The sequence below is a fragment of the Ornithodoros turicata genome, chromosome 9 (genome assembly GCF_037126465.1).
Source record: "Ornithodoros turicata isolate Travis chromosome 9, ASM3712646v1, whole genome shotgun sequence".
Taxonomy (NCBI): Eukaryota; Metazoa; Arthropoda; class Arachnida; order Ixodida; family Argasidae; genus Ornithodoros; species Ornithodoros turicata.
In genome coordinates this window covers 39,080,187-39,100,139 of record NC_088209.1, presented here as the reverse complement: position 1 = coordinate 39,100,139, position 19,953 = coordinate 39,080,187, and the positions used below count along the sequence as shown (strand labels likewise).

Genomic DNA, 19,953 nt, shown 5'->3' with positions numbered 1-19,953 from the left:
CTACCAAATTCCCTGACTTCAGATTTTCACCGACTATATCAAGCGAATTCCCTGACAAAAACAAAAAGGGAACTCGGAGCCTGCTCCTATGTTTTAGTGAGGCTACTCTACTTTTCTCCCTCAGAGCTTGCCCTATTGGCAAACTGCTACTCCTGGTAACATTGCTGCTGCATCACCGCTCAACCACCAGTCAGCACTCGCGATTTGCTGCGCATCGTCATGGCACTTTTCTGCGATTTTCCCTGACTTTAGCTGCTTTTTGGCCAAATTCCCTGACCAATCCCCTATCTTTTCCAGTCTCATCAACATTCCCTGACAATTCCCTGTTTTCCAGGTTGGTAGACACTCTGAGGTTCTCAAACAAGCACATAAACATTAGTGTTCCGTAACTACTTAACGATGCTGCAGAATCATTGCATGCATTCTGAGGGACTCAGATTGTCGATATTGTGCGCAAGATGATACTGGAACATGTTCTGCAACGTTTTTGGAACTGCATTTTTGTTGCGTATTTCAAGCGCACTTTTTTTTAAGCTTCTAGAAGCTATATTTTTCTGCCACTAGAATACACAGACCAATGTTATTTTTTTTTTTGCACGCTTTACTAACAATATTTTCTTTTTTCACCTACATTTCCACTCTTTCTTCTTCTGTTTATCTTCTGATGATGTCTATCGGACAGCTGTACACGGTGGAGATTCTGCCTTGCAGAAATCCATAATTTCCGAGTCAGCCTTCTTGTCCCCATCAATTAAACATAGCACTTATTTGCAATCGAAAGACAGGCAAGGAAGATTACCAGCAAATCAAACCTCCTATATTAAGTCAATGCTTTTTTTTTTTATAAAGATATTCAGCTGCTTTAGTTGTACATGGACAGGAAAACAGCAAGCAACAAGAATGACATATAGTGTCGTTTCACAGTAGGGCAGGTTCAGAGCATCTCCTCACATAGGCAAGCACTGTTTGTGTGCTTTCAAGGTGCGTTACTCTAATTCTCGGAGCAATAACACTTCTATGCCACGGTACCGAAATCTGACCCAAAGATTTACAGATCCTTTAAGAGGGGGACATCACAAATGTTTCCAGATTTAAGTTTCTGGTGGATCCCATAAAATTGAAATCTGACAAAAAAATTTCTTCAGCGCCCTCCTTTTCATCAGTGCAACTAGTAAAATGGGAATGGTTATCGCTTTGGTAAAAGCCATTCTTTACTTATTAACTGCAGCTTAGACCCCTGCTTTTAGTCTGCGCTGTCAATTATAAGTGGGTGCAGTAAAGTCTCTCCCGTACATTGCTGAACTGTTAAGAAATAGGAAGAGGTAAAAATAGCAGAATTGCCCATAACTTAGATTTTAAAAGTTTCAAGGTCATATTCGGAAGTCAGTGGTTCTTAGGGCTTTGTAAGGCGTTCTCAAATCAGGTTTTCGCACATTTCAAAGACGCTAACGAATCAGTCACCTCCTCTTTATGGCTGCTAACAACAGTACAGCTCCCGTCAAAGTTAATGATAACACTGGAAAAAAAAATTCTGTCTCATTTACAAGCGCAATGACAGCCACCCTGGGAGCACTGGGAGAATGTTAAGCGAACAAAAATCCTTGCGTTAAATTAACGGAATAATTTTGTTCAACGAAGATTTCGTCGTGGCCCCAAGGGTTTCTGTAATCGCGCTCGGGAACGAGACCACATTTTTTTCCGGCGTTATCGTTAACTTTGACGGGAATTGTACATGTGTGTGTGTGTGTGTTGGACACCACGATCTAAATCAGAGTTAAATGGTGACCACATGAAATAAACGAAAACTAGCACTAGCGGAGGCGGCCAATTATCGGTGTCAATGACTCGTACTTGCGAAGCTAGTAAGGTGTGCGTCTGGCAACATTGCAATGCTCTGAACTGCCCCTTTAACTGGAAGCTCTAAAACTACTCACGCTAAGCTTCTCTGCTTCGTCAAGTGGAGCTGTGGCGTGGTACGATAGGACTTCGAGAGTCACTCTCTGCTTTGCCATTGACTTCACCACTTTTTCGTACATCTGCGTATTTTGGATGCCTAGCCCACAGAAGATGGCAAAGGCCTGCAAAAAAATTCATTAAAAAACACATCCTAAATCCTGACAAGTAACCTATTTTTAACAATGCCCTCGCAAAAAGCAGCCTACTACCCATATTTTGCTCACGTGAAGCGCTGAAGAGTCACAAACGCTGGGTAACACAGCTATGCATGCTATACGTTGGCATACATAACACTCGAAGAGGGAAAAACAAAAAAGTGAACCATGAAATGGAAGGGGAACTACCTCAAGTAACTGTTCGTCATTCTTGTTGAACGGCTCGCTGTTGAGCTTGTTGATCAGCTGCGCCACACCAAGGACTTTGCGACTAGCATTATAGATTGGAATGCATAGAATAGACTTGTGCTTGAATGCACTGCCTTCGTCCACCTGAAGGTTGAAAAAAAAAAAAAAAAAAAAAGGACCATTATAACCACTAAACTCAAGGATGGAACAGCGTCCGGGTCCTTGGAAGATATCTTTCATAAGCTTAGCTGAGTACTCTATCACATCTTAGATGAAGAGCGAGAGAGTGCCTTACCTTTGGGTCAAACCTGCTATCTTCATATGCATTCGAAATGTTCAGGATCTGGCGAAAATAAAATACGGAGATATATGCACCAACTCACACGTCGTAACATCAAATGTCAGGCATGAATAAAATGGAAGGAATTCTACCTGACCAGTTGCCACAACCCAGCCCGTAATACCCGTATTTATGGGAAAGCGGCCTTCGTAAGGGCTGCGGAGAAGGGAAAAAAAAAAAACGGAAAGGCTATACTTGATGCACGCAAAGAGGCTATTTCGAGTATACCTTGTGCAAGATATGATATCTTCCTTGTTGACATCCTTGGCTTCGAGGTCGAAAACTCGTTGAAAGGCAGTCTGTCACAGCAACGGGAAAGGGTTAAAAGAACAGCAGATGCTCCAAGCACTCGACAAGTTTTAGCTTGTACAGCATTATTTACGTCTGGCGGCGCAAGAGCAGCGTACCTTAGACTCGTGGCCGACGAGAAGCACCTGGCAACGCTCGCATTCCAGTAGTGACTGCATGTGCATCATGATTCGGTAGACCACCTGCTCAATTGTGCTCTGCTCTTCAAAGACCATCCGTGCCAAATCCAGCAGCACCTACAATAACACGTTACAATACAATACAATACCAGACACGTTGCAATAACACTACACTACAATAATGCTACAACAACAACAACAAATAACAACAAATAACAAAAACAATAATGCTACAATACAATACAAACTACAATAACATGCTACTCTGTATTTCTCCTCATCCGGTACTACACTTCATCAAACTGTGTGCCGCAAGTGATGAGGATTGTGATGAGGATGAGGAGTGATGAGGATGCGGGCCGATGTGTAGCGCCCCTAGCGGATTGTGCGGGCAGACCCCTGCATAGGAGTTGCCAATTGTGACACTGTCGGTATAATCTAGTAGGTCGTGGTTTTGCCCCGTGCGCTCGCTGTCTTCGCTCACTGTTTACCGAATTCGAACAGATACTCCCGCAAATGCATGCGTAAAAAGGGAAAGCGAGAGGGGAAATAAGGAACTTACCTGGTTTCTCTTGTTTTCTAGCTCAGAGCGTTCATACAGCTGCGCATTTCTCAGCACGAGACCGCAAAACTGAAGATATTCGGAAAACACCTGCAAGGAGACAGATGCGTGTGTATCGACCACAGCTACTAAACTGAACGACCTCTACTAACTTTCTCATCATTCCTGTTGAAGACAAGCTGATTGTTGGGGTCTTTCTTGTTAATAACTTGCGCGACTCCTATGACTTCACCGTCCCTGTCGAAGATGGGCATGCACAGCATACATCTTGTCCTGTAGCCTGTCTTCAGATCTACACTGTCATTGAAGCGTGCATCCTGTAAATGACAAGAGGGCTATTTTATTCAAACGTCGGTAAACTTGTTTTTATTTTGTACGAGCTCTACATTTCACAATCTGGACAGACTCAACATCATGTTGGATACGAATCAGACGTGAATCTGATTGTGGGCTTGCCAGAAATGCAGCCTAAGCCTAAGGCAGCAAACACAAAGAAAACACAGGTACAACGGGACACAGCTGCTACTCTCACCTAACTGGTTTACTTTTCATCACGACGTACATATACACACTGTACTAGGAAACGGGACGGGGCTGTACCTGTGTTTTCTTAGTGTTTGTCGCCTTAGGCTGCATTTTGCAGCATGTACATGTACGAACTACCCAAATCGCAAAGACTGTGGGCACTGTGGGAATACTAAGCAGACTTGTTTACTGATTGACTTATTGATTCATTCGTGCCCAAGAACAGCCATAAGGGCCGTGTACTAAATTATGGAAAGCATACAAGCTTATGGTGCCTGCTCTCTCTGTCGGACTCACATCGTAGCAGTCAGGAATGTTGAGAGCTTCTTTGCTCTGGGCGACGTAGCCGACGATGCCGGATCCCCATGGAATACGGACTTCCTCGTACTGTATCTGCTCCAGGGTCGAGCGACAAGACACGTCAAACAATTGGCTGACCAGCCATCGCCCAGCTGGGTACTCCCGGTCACCTTGCACAAGAAACAGCGAGCAGCGGTCTGCATTTGTCAGCACCTGGATGTAAGCATCATGATTCCACAATTAGTGTGTGACTGCTGACAACGGCTTTCTTATTCAATGTCATTCATTACACTATCAGAGGTCAACTGCACGATGCCATCATCGCCCAACACAACTGACACAGAAGTCCTGCCACGGGACACACAGGCAAGGACTACAGGACAGGACAGGATACAGTCTTTGAACCACATACAGAAGTGTGTGTGGCTCAGAAGGAATGACATATGGGGCACCTCATGTCCTCGTGGAACCACCCAGACAAGATCTGCTGGAATTCATCGAGTTTTTGTGAGCGAGCAGAGAATCCTCCAAAAATTGCTCAGTCCACATTTGTGTCAAATTCCCAAACCAGGGAACCTCTTCTTGACACAGCCGAGACGGGACATCCTGCGGATATACGGCCACGGACGTCCATCTACGGATCTCCCCGCGATGTCCTATGGACGTCCATTTCCGGATACGGACATTGGGATCTATCCTGTACGTCCGGCGGACGTTGGGGCCGCGGCCCTGCTGTATCGAGGCCGAGCGAAAAAAGTGCTAGCTAGTGAATTCCTTCCTATGGCGCTAGGAAAGTGCCACACGCGCAAAGGTGTCAGTAAATGACCACGCGAATTCGCCATTAGCACGGCTGTAACCCATATCGCTGACATCAATTAAACTCCCTCTTCCTCCCTTTGATCAATTAAACGTCTGCAAAGTTGTGGAAAGCGGGGTGCTCAATAGCATCCAGTGACACCTCAACACTACAGACTCAATAACCGGTTTTGATTCTACATGAGTCGTTCAACGTTGCGCGACTCATTCACAATGAAGTCTCCCTACCAACGCGAACCTCCCCTGACACACACATAAGCCTATCGGCGTCACTGGAAAGGCTCAGAACCGACGTATTAGGCGGCAACCGCATGGAGCAACTTCTGCCAACTGAATCGGGCCAACGGAGCGCCAACTCAGCGTGAACGGAACGGTATCGAAGCTATGCAACCGCATGGAGCAGAATGTCCACGTTGAGGTTGTCATGGTGAAGCGTCGGCCTAGCGTTTACCACCGCTTGTTGCACGCGATGTGGCAATGCTTACTGTAGTAAACTGCTGTACGCATTGTTTAGTAACATAAATGATATTTTGGCGGTTCTTGAAAAAGTATGGTGCTAATAACATCTAGAAATCAGGTGTTTACAAGAAATTTTGAGATACGAAGAGAATGTTGGCTTATGAGTTTTTCTAGCAATGCTGACTAAGGAAATATCACACTGCATTTTTGTTACAGTTATTTCCTCACACATTTCCCATTTGCCATGTGCCAAATAATATTTTGACGTTCCAAAGGAGTGGCCTCCTTGAAACTTCCGATATTAATATATCCACGTCGAAGTCCGCGCGACGGGCCATCTGCGTGTCCTCCTAGGAGGCAGGGCGAAAAGTGCAAAGCCCGAAAAAAAAAGAAAGAAAAAAAAAGCCGTCACAGGCATGGTCACAGGTGTCTTTGTCACGTGCTTGTGGCATTTCCTGTGAAGCGTGTTTTCATTGGCGAACACGGTTCCGTCGGGTGGTGTCACTTCCTCTCCTCAGACTAAATATCTATCCTTGGCAGAAACCGGCTCATCGGTCCGTCGTCTATTGTTCGCTTAGTAGGTCACCGTTCCTTTCAAGTTCTGCTGCCATTCAGTTGGCAAAAGTGCTCCATGCGGTTGCCGCCTTAGGAGTCGCGCCCCACAAGCGTTCCTTTCCAATCGACATTGACGCGTTCCCGCGAGCAATCAAACCCTCTCACAAGGCCCAGCACTTTTGCACGCCCAACCCGGCCATGACGGACCTCCTGCGTACTCCACATATACATACTCGAAGAGCTAAGTTGGCCCAAAGGTCGACTCATCTTCGCAGCGAGGAAGCACACAGTAGCGTAGCCAGAAAATATTTCAGGAGCGGTTCGATAGGAATTACTTTACATGGGGAGGAGGATTTCACCCTCATTTCCCTCTCCCAAATGCACTACCAAAGGTACGGTCTCGGGAGGGGTTTGAACTCCCCAAACACCCCTCTGGCTACGCCGCTGGGAGCACAGCCAGAAGGTCCTGCGTAGCACATATGCACAGACCTCCATAACACGGACAGAGTGGTCACAAAGGGGGTGGACTGGTGGACCAGCCTTGTATGGCACTACGTCAATATGAGCCCCGAGGAAGCAAGAGTTCACCGAGGCAACTACTTCGTCAGCAAAGCGGAGCTACAAGCCACACACCAAGCGTCTCTGAACAACTATCGCGCTGACACCTTCGGCAACACGTCCCTTCACGGAAACCTCACATCGCACAAACACGTATACGGACTAACAAGGCGCCATCCTCAGATGCATCACTACACCAATCAAGATAGACACCTAAACACTGCGCACGGCTCATACGCGTCTTCGATGCCACGGTCTCCCGGACATCCGGCTACGAGAGCATTCAGGGAAACGAAAGTGTGGCTCATCGAGTCGCCTGGACCCGCACAATACACCTCGACAAGGACAGCGAACAGAACACTTACAACAGCAGCAACTGAGACATATACTTACGACGCAAGTACGGTACTAACCGTGACATTTTGAAGTATCTTATGGCAAAGTAACCGGATGTCCAACTCGTTGCAGATGTCCTTCACCAACTCAAAGATGAGATCACGTTCGTTGAGGGCCTCGAGTTCTTGTCGGCTCCTGCGCTGCTGCCTTGGTCCGGCTGTGACCTAACGTAACGAAGTTCCAGACGTCGCTATTAAAAAGGTATGGAACAAAGGTACTCACGAGGATCCCTATTTCTGACAAAGGGTCTCACTTGTGACTCCGAAGCGGCTGGCAGTGGGAGAAAGGTCGGAGTCCCATCACAGCTGGTCTGCACCATGGGGCGCAGGGGTCCACCGCGGTCAAATTCACAGGCTGAGATCTTGCGTACGGGCGTCGAAACACCCGACCCACCGTTGACAGAGCCTGAGCTTCCGGCCGAACTCCCTCCGCGAGGTGTGAACGTCCCACTGTTGTGCTCCTGCACCACGCTCTGTGGGACAGCGTGGGCAAGAAGCCAGGCATCTACAACCTACAAGTGGGCATATAAGGGCGCCAAGTGTACAGACACACGTCTTCTTCTCCGCGTACGGGACATCTGGTAGAAAAGCACTCGTGTACCTTTCGCGAGGCCTTGCGCATGAAGTAGTCGTTGACGAATGCGGGATGTTCGTCGAGCCAGGCCTCGACACGAACTCCGTCGAGATCGCGTCCACCTCCTTCGTCGTCCGTAGCATTGGCCGGAGGAGAGGCCATGGTCGCGTGATGTCCCCCCCGCGGGTGCCAGCCGGGGGCCCACAGGGGGCGCCACAGGCCCGTCAGTGGGTGGCCGCTGGCCTCCCTACCCCCCTCCAGCTTGCTCCTTTTGCCTGAGAAGCCTGCCGAATCGACAATACATGATTTCATGCAGAAGCGCTACAAGAGAGTGCATTGCACGTTCTTATGCACTGAACGCAGTGGACCTTTCCGGCTGTTTGCATAGGTTCGATAAATATATAGTTAGCGCTAAATTTGTGCACTTGACTACCAGCGGGAGCGTGCGATATTGCAGCATGCGATCGATCATCGCCCCTTTACCATAGGCAAGGTGCTGGGCCCATGGTCCAGTCCAGCTCATACACGCCAAGGTCTGCGTCACCTCTGGGACTTCTTGTCATCAACAGGCCTCTCCACCCTGCTTTGATTACCGGACCCCTTATCATATCCATCATCATCTCTCATCACGTGCAAGTGGCACTGGGGCTGCGCCCAGCCTGCTGGCCGGCATCAGCCCCATCTCATCATCGTCTCTCTATTTGTGTGTGTGTGTGTGTGTGTGTGTGTGTCTGCACTTGACGCATACTCACTATTGCTACTGTTGGCAGATTATGATGGTATTACTGCTCAATATAACGTTACTTAAAAATTTCATTTTTGACGTGTTCGCCACGGTGGTGTTGGTATAATCTCGCAAAGGTGAAGTCTAATGGTCTACCCTTATTGGTTGGACTCTGCTGCCTAAAGTAACAAAGCTCTTTTCTGTGCCATATTATACTTTGGCTCATCAATACAGAATGAGTTGTGCATCGCATCAGCGCAGCAAATGTATCATGTGCAACGGAATTACTATCAATTACACCGTGGCACGGGCGCTAGCATGATACATATATCCTTTTCCCCCAAAGGGCCTGCCCCTTTCAGATGCTGCTTGCTTCTCTGTATCCCAGGGCAACCAGAAAACAGTATTATTACCCAACATAAAAGCATTCCTTCTCCATAGAGAGAAGCAATAAGGCAACCCCATCATGAGGACATAAAAACAGCTGTGCCGTACATTACGACAGCAGTGCAGCGTCCGTTTGTCGTCAGGACAACATCTACTATGCTGCCGCCTATCTGCTGTATTCATTTTCTTTTCTTCAAAGGCTATTCAGAATAAAAATCAAGCTGCTGAAATCACATTTGGCAGAAATGAGCTCACAGTGCAGTGGTTTATCCAGAATGGTATGCGCGGCGGCGGAGGGGGGAGCATATGATTACGGGTGACAGTGATTTATCCAGACCCCCCTACACCCCCTAAATGTTCAGTGACGCCCCCCTATCTTTATCACCTGTGTACTCCCTACAGGAGGTGATGATATCGGTAATATACATATCGGTAATGATATGTTAGGCTGTAATGACGTAACTAAAATAGTGCACCCCCTCCCCCCATTTTTTTATTTTTCAACACCCCTCCGTGCTTGGGATTCTGGATAAACCGTTGAGTCGATGCACAGTAGACAACATTTGGGTGGGTGGGTGGGGGGGGGGGGGGGGGGGGCCTCTCACTTTTTTTCGGGTCACAAGAGTAAATATCGCCGCACGAAGGTTGTCTGAAGACCATAATAAAAGTCGAGAAAACAAAGGAACAATGGCTGTAACAATAACAGAAGACGACAGCTTGGGCATCGCGTTCTCAGCAAGGCAAATGCAATCACCCGCGCTCACACTTTGGCGCCAGAGCCAAAAACCATAAACTCGATTTTGGGAGGGTGCCTAACACTCCAACCGCTTCCCCATCACTGCAGTACACTTCCCTATTAAGTAGAGTTATCGGCGTCGCAAACGCAACGCGTGGCGGATTAGTATTAATAGCTGGTCGCTGTCGTCTGCGTTTCTGCTCTGCGGCGCCATATTTTCTTGGCAGACGTTCAAAGCAGGGATAATGGACGGAAGATTTGTGGGAGGATGGTGTCGAAACCACTGCGAAATATAATAAGCGCAAGGTGGGAAAGGCACACAACGGCGCCGCAATAACAACAGACGATTCGCAGCAGACGAACGACACTCCCGAGTGTCGTCTGCTAGATAGAGTTCGATAATCGAGTACCAGACGAGACGAAACAGAAGTACATTTCGGGACAGGGGTCATACATACAACGGAGGGTAATTGGGACAAAAGGCGAAGAAGCCCTGACAGGTTAACTTCTACAGGTCAGCTCCTCCCACAAATCTAAGGGTGTTTGTGATTGGAACATTAAAATAAAAAACGCCTCCGAGTCACAAAGTAGTGCGCCCGTATGTCGTGGGAGACGACGTACCTAGAGTCACTAAATAGCTATTTAGTGACTCTAGACGTACCTTGACCATATTTTCATGCTTTTAATGAAATATGTGACTTGGAAGAGTACTAAATACTTCATCTGAATTAAAAAAAAGTATTTCAGTAGAATATTAAACACTGATAAAAGTAACTCGTGATTTGCAAGATACTATCAAGTTACAGTTTGTGAATTTTACTGTCAAAGCAATACAAAGTGAAGATAAAAACGGATACTGTCTGGATACATTTGCTTTCACGCAATATATTCTTGGTGCATGCTCTCCTCCTCGGACATATCGCACGATCAATAGTGATGGACGACACCATCAAAACATTAGATATTATCCATAGTTTTTGACTATCGAGTGTCGAACTATCGAGTGCCGAACTATCGAGTGCCGAACTATCGAGTGCCGAACTATCGAGTGCCGAACTATCGAGTGCCGAACTATCGAGTGCCGAACTATCGAGTGCCGAACTATCGAGTGCCGAACTATCGAGTGCCGAACTATCGAGTGCAGAACTATCGAGTGCAGAACTATCGAGTGCAGAACTATCGAGTGCCGAACTATCGAGTGCCGAACTATCGAGTGCCGAACTATCGAGTGAAGCGGAATTTCTAGAGTAATTTCGCGATAGTTTTCTCGGACTATCGATAGTATCGTGACATACGTGGTGCATTTCACCGAGCTTCACGTAGCTTACGCCAAGCCAATCCAGCACACCTCTGAATTTGCATTGCGCTCCTGCCTGGAAACTATCAATACCTTATTCACTCCAAAATTAAAATTTTAGCCTGTTTCTTTTGAAAGCGAAACCTTCTGAATTCGCGTTTCGCTCTAGCAAACTATCAATAATTCGCCAAGTGCTAGTTTAAATTTTTAGCATATTTCCTTTGAGAACGATACCTTCTGAATTCGCTTTTGCTCCTGTAAACTATCAATAGTTTGTTCACTCCAAATTTAAATTTGGGCTGGCTTTTTTTTTAAACAGCTCCTCTATTTTATGTAATCGTGTTTTTTTGTTCGTGTGTGTGTCTTTTTTTTTTTTTTTGCATGTCAATGGTGCGACACTATTATTTCAAAAATATCTATTGTGCAACAACAACAACAACAACAACATAGATGAATGGATGATGATGATACAACACTGTGCAACAATAAATGAAAGTATTTGATTTAGATTGATAATACAAGACGGAGAAGTGACTTGTCTACATTTTTGCAGCAAGCGTGATTAGACTGTGGTCAGCTTACTATCGACAGCTAGAGCTATCGAATAGTTTTAAACAAAACTATCTATAGTCAAATGAGCAGTCATCTCAACCATCGATAGTACAATTGATAGTGTTTGGATGACTATAGCCCATCACTACCCTCGCTCGCTCAGATGGCTGCTGCTGTGCTCATGCAGAGCCGCTATGACCAAACCAGCTGTCCATCCAAAATCGACAATATTTCTCTCTACCTTCCCCGTCTCCAGAAAAAAAAGAGTTAAAAAATCAGTTTTCGTACTCACTAACTGCTTTCAATTGTGTGCAACGGAAAGTAACTCCTCAACTAATTAACAGATCCCAACTTACTAAGAACTGCGATGAGGTGTATCGGTATGACGTGTTTGCTTCCTGAAATCGCAAGAAAGACTGACAATGAATGCCTCAGGAATGGACATCGTTTTCATTGCCATAGAAACATACTGTCGGATCTTCACCTGATGATCCACGCTGCAGGGAAGCTACCGGGAAAACCCTGGCAGGATGAGCTAAAGTATATCAGACACGCGCGGCAGGAGTTGATAGCGGGGACTAAGAAAAACAAAAACGTTTTTTATGAGTCCCGTAGTCTATAATGGAAGGCGGGAAAGTAGGACATGCCTGACGTGTCTTCACAATATGAGGTCAACGTCAGTAGACAGACAGCCACACCAACAGGAAACTGGGGATATGATAAATACGAGGAGCGGAGGAGCGAAGCTCGTCATCAGTCAACATGAATGCAGGTGCAGATGGTGGACTGGTGATTGAGACGTATGCCGGAGTGTTGAAATAAACCGCAACAGTTTCATGCAGCTACAGGGAATGTCTGGTTCGACGGTGCGGCGCAAAGTATCCAATACATGGTCTCCAGAGAGCAACGCGGTCCCGGAACTCCAACAGGAAAGATGATGCAGCTATCGCACCAGAAGGCGGAAAATAACCTCACAAAAGAAATGAAGTCACAAATGACATCACTATAAACGTCATCATTCCCCCATCGGAACAGCAGAGACGACTCGACATGGTGGCACAACACTGTCGTCTGCTAATACTTCGAACTGGCAGATATGTTGATTGCCGTTTCGCCACACAGCATCCTGCTCTGTTATCATGTCACAAAACTTATTATTACTATTATTTATTATTACTATTATTATTAAATGTATTCGACGACACAGCACATTTAAAAATGCGAGACCACAAAAGTTGACCGTTTGTAGTTGGTGCAATCAAAGACATGCAAAACCACAAGACGGCGCTGAGTGCCGGCACAGCAAGAGGCCTCGTGTTCTCAGAAGGTGTCGACAGGATGCAACGATAAGCTAGAAGAGCTGCAAATTCTCTTATCTCACGCTGAGAAGATAAGGCTCTGTGTCCCTTCATCATGGCGCCCTCTTCACAGTTTATGTTTTTCTATAGTCAGTCGGACTTGCGTATAGCTGACCAACAATTTGCCACCCTAATCGATAAACCGCAATAGGCTGCCGAAAAGGTTACTGAAGGTTACATTTGTTACATTACTGAAGGTACCCTTGTTACATTTGAGCGGTAGCTGTTTTCCACTGTTACCTCCAGTACGCTTCCATTAACCCTGGAGCCCAACCCCATCCCAAGTCGATAAACAAGGAGCGCTGGAAGGAGTGCCAGTGAATTATATTCACGATGGCAAAGTCATTAAGAGCATGCAAACATCTGGAGAAAACAAACACTACCTGTGTAATTTAATTACAGCTACATTTTGCTGTTCCTTTCACCACAATGGTAACTAATGAGGGGGGGGGGGGAGGAATAATTATAGTTCTTTCAGGGACGATTGCCGAGAAATTTTATGCGTAGGTAGGTAGGTAAAAAAATAAAAATAGGGAGATCGATGTTGGCCCAAATCTATATTGGGCCAGCTACTCCAGCATACGCTTATGGTAGCGAGGTAGTGAATATCCAGATAATCCGTTCGAAGTTTTGGGACCATTTGCAGTGCTGGGAGTGAATTTTGTGGCCGGGGGAGTAATTGCAATCTAGATATATATAGCTACAGTTACAATTTACCTTATCACAAGACCAACTGAAGTTATACTGTAGTTACTGAAAAACGTTACAGTTACAAGTAACTAACTAGTTTCCGCTTTTTGTTAAAGTAACTGTAAAACGTAACTATAACTAGGTTATTCGGATATTATTGCGATATTTTCCACGCGTCATCAGTTCCGTAGCGTCATTATGTCGAGGCTTCAAATTACCCTGCCGTTGTTCCCACCCGGAATCCCACGCAAGGAACACATCAGACCAACTCCCACCGTGCTGCTAGGGCCCATGGGAAATTCTCTGTTTCTAACACGGTGTAACAGCGCAAGTGCGACAACGATGTTTTTGAGAGTTACATTTTCCTTTTTCTTTTCTTAGAAGGTAACTGCAAAGTAACTATGTTACGTTAAAGGTGGAAACTGTAGTTGTAGTTATACTTCAAAAATGTAACTACGTTACTTTAACGGTGGTAACTGTAGCTGGAGTTACACTTCGAAAATGTAGCTAACTGCGTTATTTAACGGTGGTAACCGTAGCTGTAGTTACACTTCAAAAACATAATTAACCACGTTACTTTAACTGCAGTCTGTAATTACACTTAAAAATGTGACTAACTACGTTACTTTAACGGTGGTAACTGTAGCTGTAGTTACACTTTAAAATGTAACTAACTACGTTACTTTAACGGTGGTAACTGTAGCTGTAGTTACATTTTAAAAATGTAAGTACGTGATTTTAACGGTGGCAACTGTAGCTGTAGTTACACTTCAAAAAATGTAACTAAGTACGTTATTTTAACTGTGGTAACTGCAGCTGTAGTTACACTTCAAAAATGTAACTAACTCAGTTACTATTTTTGTAGGCTAACTGTAATTTAGTTGCTTCTTTCGAGTAGCTTACCCATAGCAGCGCTGGTAACTAAATTACCGTTGAAATGTCAGTAAATGTCAGTAGATGCATGTCCGCGGAGACGAAGAAATCTCTGGAGGATACCGTTCCACGTGTTCTCCGACTCCATAGTGCAAATTCCCGAGTCTGCGCGGCACGACACCATATACCTTCCGCCGAGACATCGGGCCTATCGCACTATGAAATTCGTCCACCAGGTGAACTCGCATCTACACCCTTAAAAAAAGGGTGTACCTTAACATTTTTTGCCACATATATAACACCCTGGTGTCTCCTCACTCTCTCAAGGGGGTAGCATAACACTTTTCTCCCTACTGGAGTGTAATATTACTCTCCGGCAGCGAGAAAGGTGTTATGCAACTCCCTTGAGGGAGTGAGGAGACACCCTTTTGAGCGTAATCGTACTCTCCAAAAGGGTATTATATATGTGGCAAGTAAAGGAGTTAAAGTACACACTTTTTTTTTAAGAGTGTATGCCGTCAGTTCTCAGACTCACAATACCACACTCTTCGCGTGACAGAATTTACGCGACTACCTCCCCGCTATTTTATCCGAAAAATAACTACCTCCTTTTGTCGCTCACACTATAATTACATCCGCCAACGAAACTGCCGACCATCTGCGACTCTGCAAACAAAGAGCTGAAAAGCTCGAGTACATGTTTGCGGGCAGTACGAACTATACGGTGGCGAGGAAGCCCTGTGCACTGTGTTTGTGGCTAAGGGAGGTTTCACGACAGCGGCGCCGATCCAGACTTCGATCGGCTATTGGCGCCGAACGGGGGCAAGAAAACAATCAATGGAGGTGTCGCCAGCAAAGTGAGCGGCAAAGTCGTTATAGACGGGGCCGGATATGTCCCGTTAAGGGCAGATATAGAACTGGGGTTACTGCGAGAAGGAAATCGCTATATGAAGGGTGTATATATATATATACACGTGCGCGTAATTGCGATGGGCCGGGAGAAGCGAGTACAGTCGGGTAAGTGTCAGTTAGTCAGCCTTTTTGTTGTTTTTTAGTTTCGTGTTAGCGCCGCGAAACAACAGTGGCTATACCGGGTGTTTCAGTTAAATCCCCGGGCTAAATAATTCGCGAACCGGTGCACCAATCGAATAACTTTCTTTTTAGAAGTATCTGTCCAATACCGCCTACAAGATGCGCACCGCGTGAACGAGCGGGAGGCGCTCATTATTTAAATAAAAATTCAAATGAGTTTCGTGAAAAAAGCTAATTTCTAAAGCAGGGCGCCGTCGGCATTAAAATGGGTACTACTCCTTTTGGGACCTTCAGTGGACACCTTTTAGAGAAAAATCTGCCACCGAAGCGGGTCATTTCTTGCAGTAATTAATTGGTTTCGGTTTACGTATTTTTGTCGCGGCTGGTCGCGGCGAAGCGCAAAAGGACGTAATTCATTGGTGTAATTCATTGGTGTAAGGATGTAATTCATTGGTGGACATGGGAGTGAAAGAGCGTCCTTTTGCGCTTCACCGTGACCAGCCGCGACAAAAATATGTAAACCGAAACCAATTAATTACTGCAACAAATGACCCGCTTCTGTTGCAGATTTTTCTCTAAAAGGTATCTACTGAAGGTCCCAGAAGGGGTAGTACCCATTTTAATGCCGACGGCGCCCTGCTTTAGAAGTTATCTTTTTTCGCGAAACTCATTTGAATTTTTATTTAAATAATGAGCGCCTCCCGCTCATTCACGCGGTGCGCATCTTGTAGGCGGTATTGGACAGATACTTGTAAAAAAGAAAGTTATTCGATTGGTGCACCGGTTCGCGAATTATTTAGCCCGGGGATTTAACTGAAACACCCGGTATAGACCTGTTGCTCCGGGCCAGGTGGCGCGAGTGAGCAGCAACGTCAGAATTATTGCCCCAAAATTATATGTCCAGAATTATGTCCAAAGCCCCAAATTAATTGCAACACGCGGCACTTTCAAATACACGGTCCCGAGTTGTTCGCACTTTTCAAGAAGCACCGCTTTTTCTGTGGATTTCCTACAGGTTTTGTAGCTTTCCTTGGCACCGTACCGTTTGAAACACCATGCATAACCCGCTGATGAAACTACCTACTGTTGGGATCCGTGGCCGTTTGGGCCCCAAAATGGCGCTGTGCAAACTTCACTGCAACAGCCCTATATGAGCGACGTACAGATGGGGATAGATTGAGAGAGGAACGCAGAAAGGAGTGGGGGGAGAGGGAGGTTAGTATGCGTCCTGGGCCGACTTCAATGGGAACTTTTCTTTTTTTTTACATCGGTATAACGTCTTTGAGGACAACACTAATGAGACAACACTATTGAGTCTTGTGTTGTCCTCTTCGTACGGTGTGTTCCTCAAACTAAAAAAAAAAAATGTGACCTCCTTCTACAGTATACAGCAGCTCGTTTGCACCATTCTAATTAGGTCGTCAATTGAATTTAACCCTTAGAACATCGCCATCGTCTCGCAAGATTTTCCCTTTTTCATAGATACTCCGTGGTTATGCCTACGAATCAGTGAACCAGCCAAAATCCAGCTCTGGCATTTTTTTTTTTCCCTCCTCTAGAGAATCCTAACAAAGTAAAGCTTTTTAATTGCAGCGCAAACGTATTCTCGAAGTCCTTTCAGTTTTCTTTTCTTTTTCTCTACCGTTACTGATTGGAATGGTCTTGCAACCTCTCTTGAGACAATAAACGATCATAAATCAGTCCTCGAACACATTCAGAACAATTTCATCTAAGATAAGTCTTTTTCGTATCATGTTCTTTTTATTTTAGTTTACTACTACTACTATTATTATTATTATTACTGTTATTATTATTTCATGTATCATACCATGTATACGCACAGTATGAACTCGTTAATACGACCCCCGATAATCTGACATACGCGCTTTACGACCATACTCCTGGGAAACAATGCGGTGAAACCTCTGCAAATCCCCCCCCCCCCCCGTTAATATGACAAATTCCGCATTATGACCAAAATTTTCGGGAATGACCATGGTCATAATAAAGAGGGTTCACTGTATATGTACTACTCCAGCTCCTCCGTGTGTAATGTCCGCAAGGATCCTCCGAGACTTAATAAATAAATAAACTGCACCGACATTCGTCTTTAAAGTCCGCAGCAAAACCCTAGGAGAACCTCAGATAGCACAAGCAGTGATGGAACTGCCTCAGAGCCCACGGGCGCTGGCGCTGGCGCACAAAAAAGCTGCATTTGGCGCAGAATTTCACAGAATGGCGCACCTCCGCCATATGTATCCCACTGCGTCCCACCGCAATACGTCGTGTTTGCAATGCATACTCTCCACTTTATGGCGAATATCGGGGTTCAGGACATCTGGGAACAATTATCGGCACGTACGGTTTAAGTCCTGAAAGCTCAATTTCTCGCGCTCTCCTTACGCGCCTACACTCTGCGAGCACGCGCGATGTTACGTAGTAGCGGAAAGCGTGGAGCGATCCATAGTACAGGCGCTGGCAACTCCGGAATCAGCGTCGTCAGTTATTCCCATCCACAATTAGTTAAAACGCGGTTGTTTAAAAACAACTCCCATGCAAACGAGCCAATATTCCATCGCAGGCACGTGGCATGCCCACATGTTCGGTAAATTTGTACAGCCATTCTCTTTGAAGTACAACAACGTAATATTCGGTTCAGCAGTGACATCCCGGCAGTTTAAGAATCTTCGTCGACTTGGCGGGCTCGGCCGAAACGACACGGCTTGACTCGGCTTTGCTGTCCAGAGGCATCACGAGAATAGACAGGGCGCAGGAGCATCGCTAGCGGTTTTTGTTTCGTTTTCATGCATCCGAACCGGGGCATCTTTGTTCGGCGCAGCTGTGGCGCAGAATTAGGGAAAATTGCTTTTTCGGCGCAGGGTGGCGCAGGCAATCCCAAATGGCGCACTTTGGCGCAAATGGCGCAGCAGTTCCATCACTGCACAAGCCCATGTTGGCATTCGAACCCTCGTCGCCTCCCAGTCTCGGCGTGGAAGGCACAACGTCATAGAAGAAAAAAGAAAGGGTGACACGCGATGACGATAACTAGGTGAACCTTCTCGAGTAGGAAACTGAAGAAAATAAAACACGATATAACGAAGACTAATTAAGCTTGGCAAACACGCGAGCCACAAGAAACGTTGACCCTCGCATAAAATAAACCGAAAGAGAGACGGGGCAATCGTGGGTTTTACATTGGGGACTTCCGGTCAAGAGGTCCAGCGAATCAGGTGATCCATCGAGTCAGGAGATCTAACCGGTCACGTGACAGGCGCGTCAAGAGATCCAACCAGTCAAAGCGTCATACTGGTCAGAATCCCGACAGAAAAGGAAGTCTATCCCTTACCATGTTCATTAAAGAACGACTGCGCTGTACGTAGTATTAAGTTAGGAAGTCATGTGCCCGGTAGCAGCGAAGGCTTTTCGGTGTTTTCTCTCTTCTTAACACACACGCACGCACGCAAAGAAGTAAGCGAGCAAATCCTGAGGTTGTGTGCTGTAGGTTACGGCTGCGAGAACGAGCTGTAATCAACATGTTTGAATCAGCAGCCAGCACACCCAACGTAGTCCATGCTAACTGTAGAAGTAATCTCTAACACAAAGCACTGTAAAAAAAAAAGACAGAAAAGTGACAGCACTCCTATAAATCTTGCGTTACAAACAGGTTGATCTTACAATGCAACCACCTGTTTTTAACGCAAATGACATAAGAGAAATGACAGCTTTTCTTTGACTGCGCTATGTGTTACAAAGTAACTAAGCCAATTAAAATGAGATGTTGATTTGCCACCTGCATTTGTATTCTATTTATACCGCACGTAAAACGAGTCCCTCGTATTTCGATACGAGTAATTTCTGCTTAGCGACGTTAGAGTTAACGACGTAAAACAAAGGGGTCAAAGGATCCAAGCCTGGCGAACCCTCAGACGAGTCAAGATGATCCACCGTTGGATCTCTTGACCCGTTGGATCTCTTGACCCGTTGGATCTCTTGACCCGTTGGATCTCTTGACCCGTTGGATCTCTTGACCCGTTGGATCTCTTGACCCGTTGGATCTCTTGACCCGTTGGATCTCATGACGTGGAATCGAAAGTAACTATTCTGAGGCTTTTACATAGGAACAGACTAACTACACAAGCCTCAACGGCCTTAGAACATGAACAGTTAAGGAAAGGAGAAGAGCGAAGAGTGGGAAACATGGGGAAGGGATTTTCCTGGGCAGACTTCAGAAGAAGAAAAGGCGTCTGTGCGGGAAGTACGCAGAAAAATGGAAAATGTGAGACAGCGCAAGCAGCTGTACACCAACGTTCAGCGCGCCCTCGAAAGAGCCATACGACGAAAAAGCTGATTCACTCTACAAAGCAGTTGGTACAGACTCAAATCATCAGCACGTTTGTTTTTGTTGAAAATGTCCCGGAATTTAAGTGTAGAGTCTTCGTCCGTTTCGTTGTGACGTTCATAGAATAATAAAACATGTTTTTTTTTGTTTTTT

The 19,953-nt window shown here is 45.8% G+C and overlaps 1 protein-coding gene across 2 annotated transcripts in view; it reads right to left on the bottom strand.

Moving 5' to 3' along the window:
• Positions 1-19,953, bottom strand: part of LOC135368875 (dual 3',5'-cyclic-AMP and -GMP phosphodiesterase 11-like) — a 41,029-nt gene that overhangs the window by 5,426 nt on the left and 15,650 nt on the right. For both annotated transcript variants that reach the window (XM_064602420.1, XM_064602421.1), the window contains exons 2-14: positions 7,840-8,096; positions 7,493-7,750; positions 7,257-7,403; positions 4,453-4,668; positions 3,783-3,947; positions 3,631-3,720; positions 3,048-3,185; positions 2,869-2,939; positions 2,733-2,796; positions 2,596-2,643; positions 2,301-2,444; positions 1,935-2,078; positions 632-700 (exon numbers count right to left, since the gene is read on the bottom strand). In XM_064602420.1, the coding sequence (XP_064458490.1) occupies positions 632-700; positions 1,935-2,078; positions 2,301-2,444; positions 2,596-2,643; positions 2,733-2,796; positions 2,869-2,939; positions 3,048-3,185; positions 3,631-3,720; positions 3,783-3,947; positions 4,453-4,668; positions 7,257-7,403; positions 7,493-7,750; positions 7,840-8,096 (1,811 nt within the window). The remainder of the gene's footprint in view (positions 1-631; positions 701-1,934; positions 2,079-2,300; positions 2,445-2,595; positions 2,644-2,732; positions 2,797-2,868; positions 2,940-3,047; positions 3,186-3,630; positions 3,721-3,782; positions 3,948-4,452; positions 4,669-7,256; positions 7,404-7,492; positions 7,751-7,839; positions 8,097-19,953) is intronic.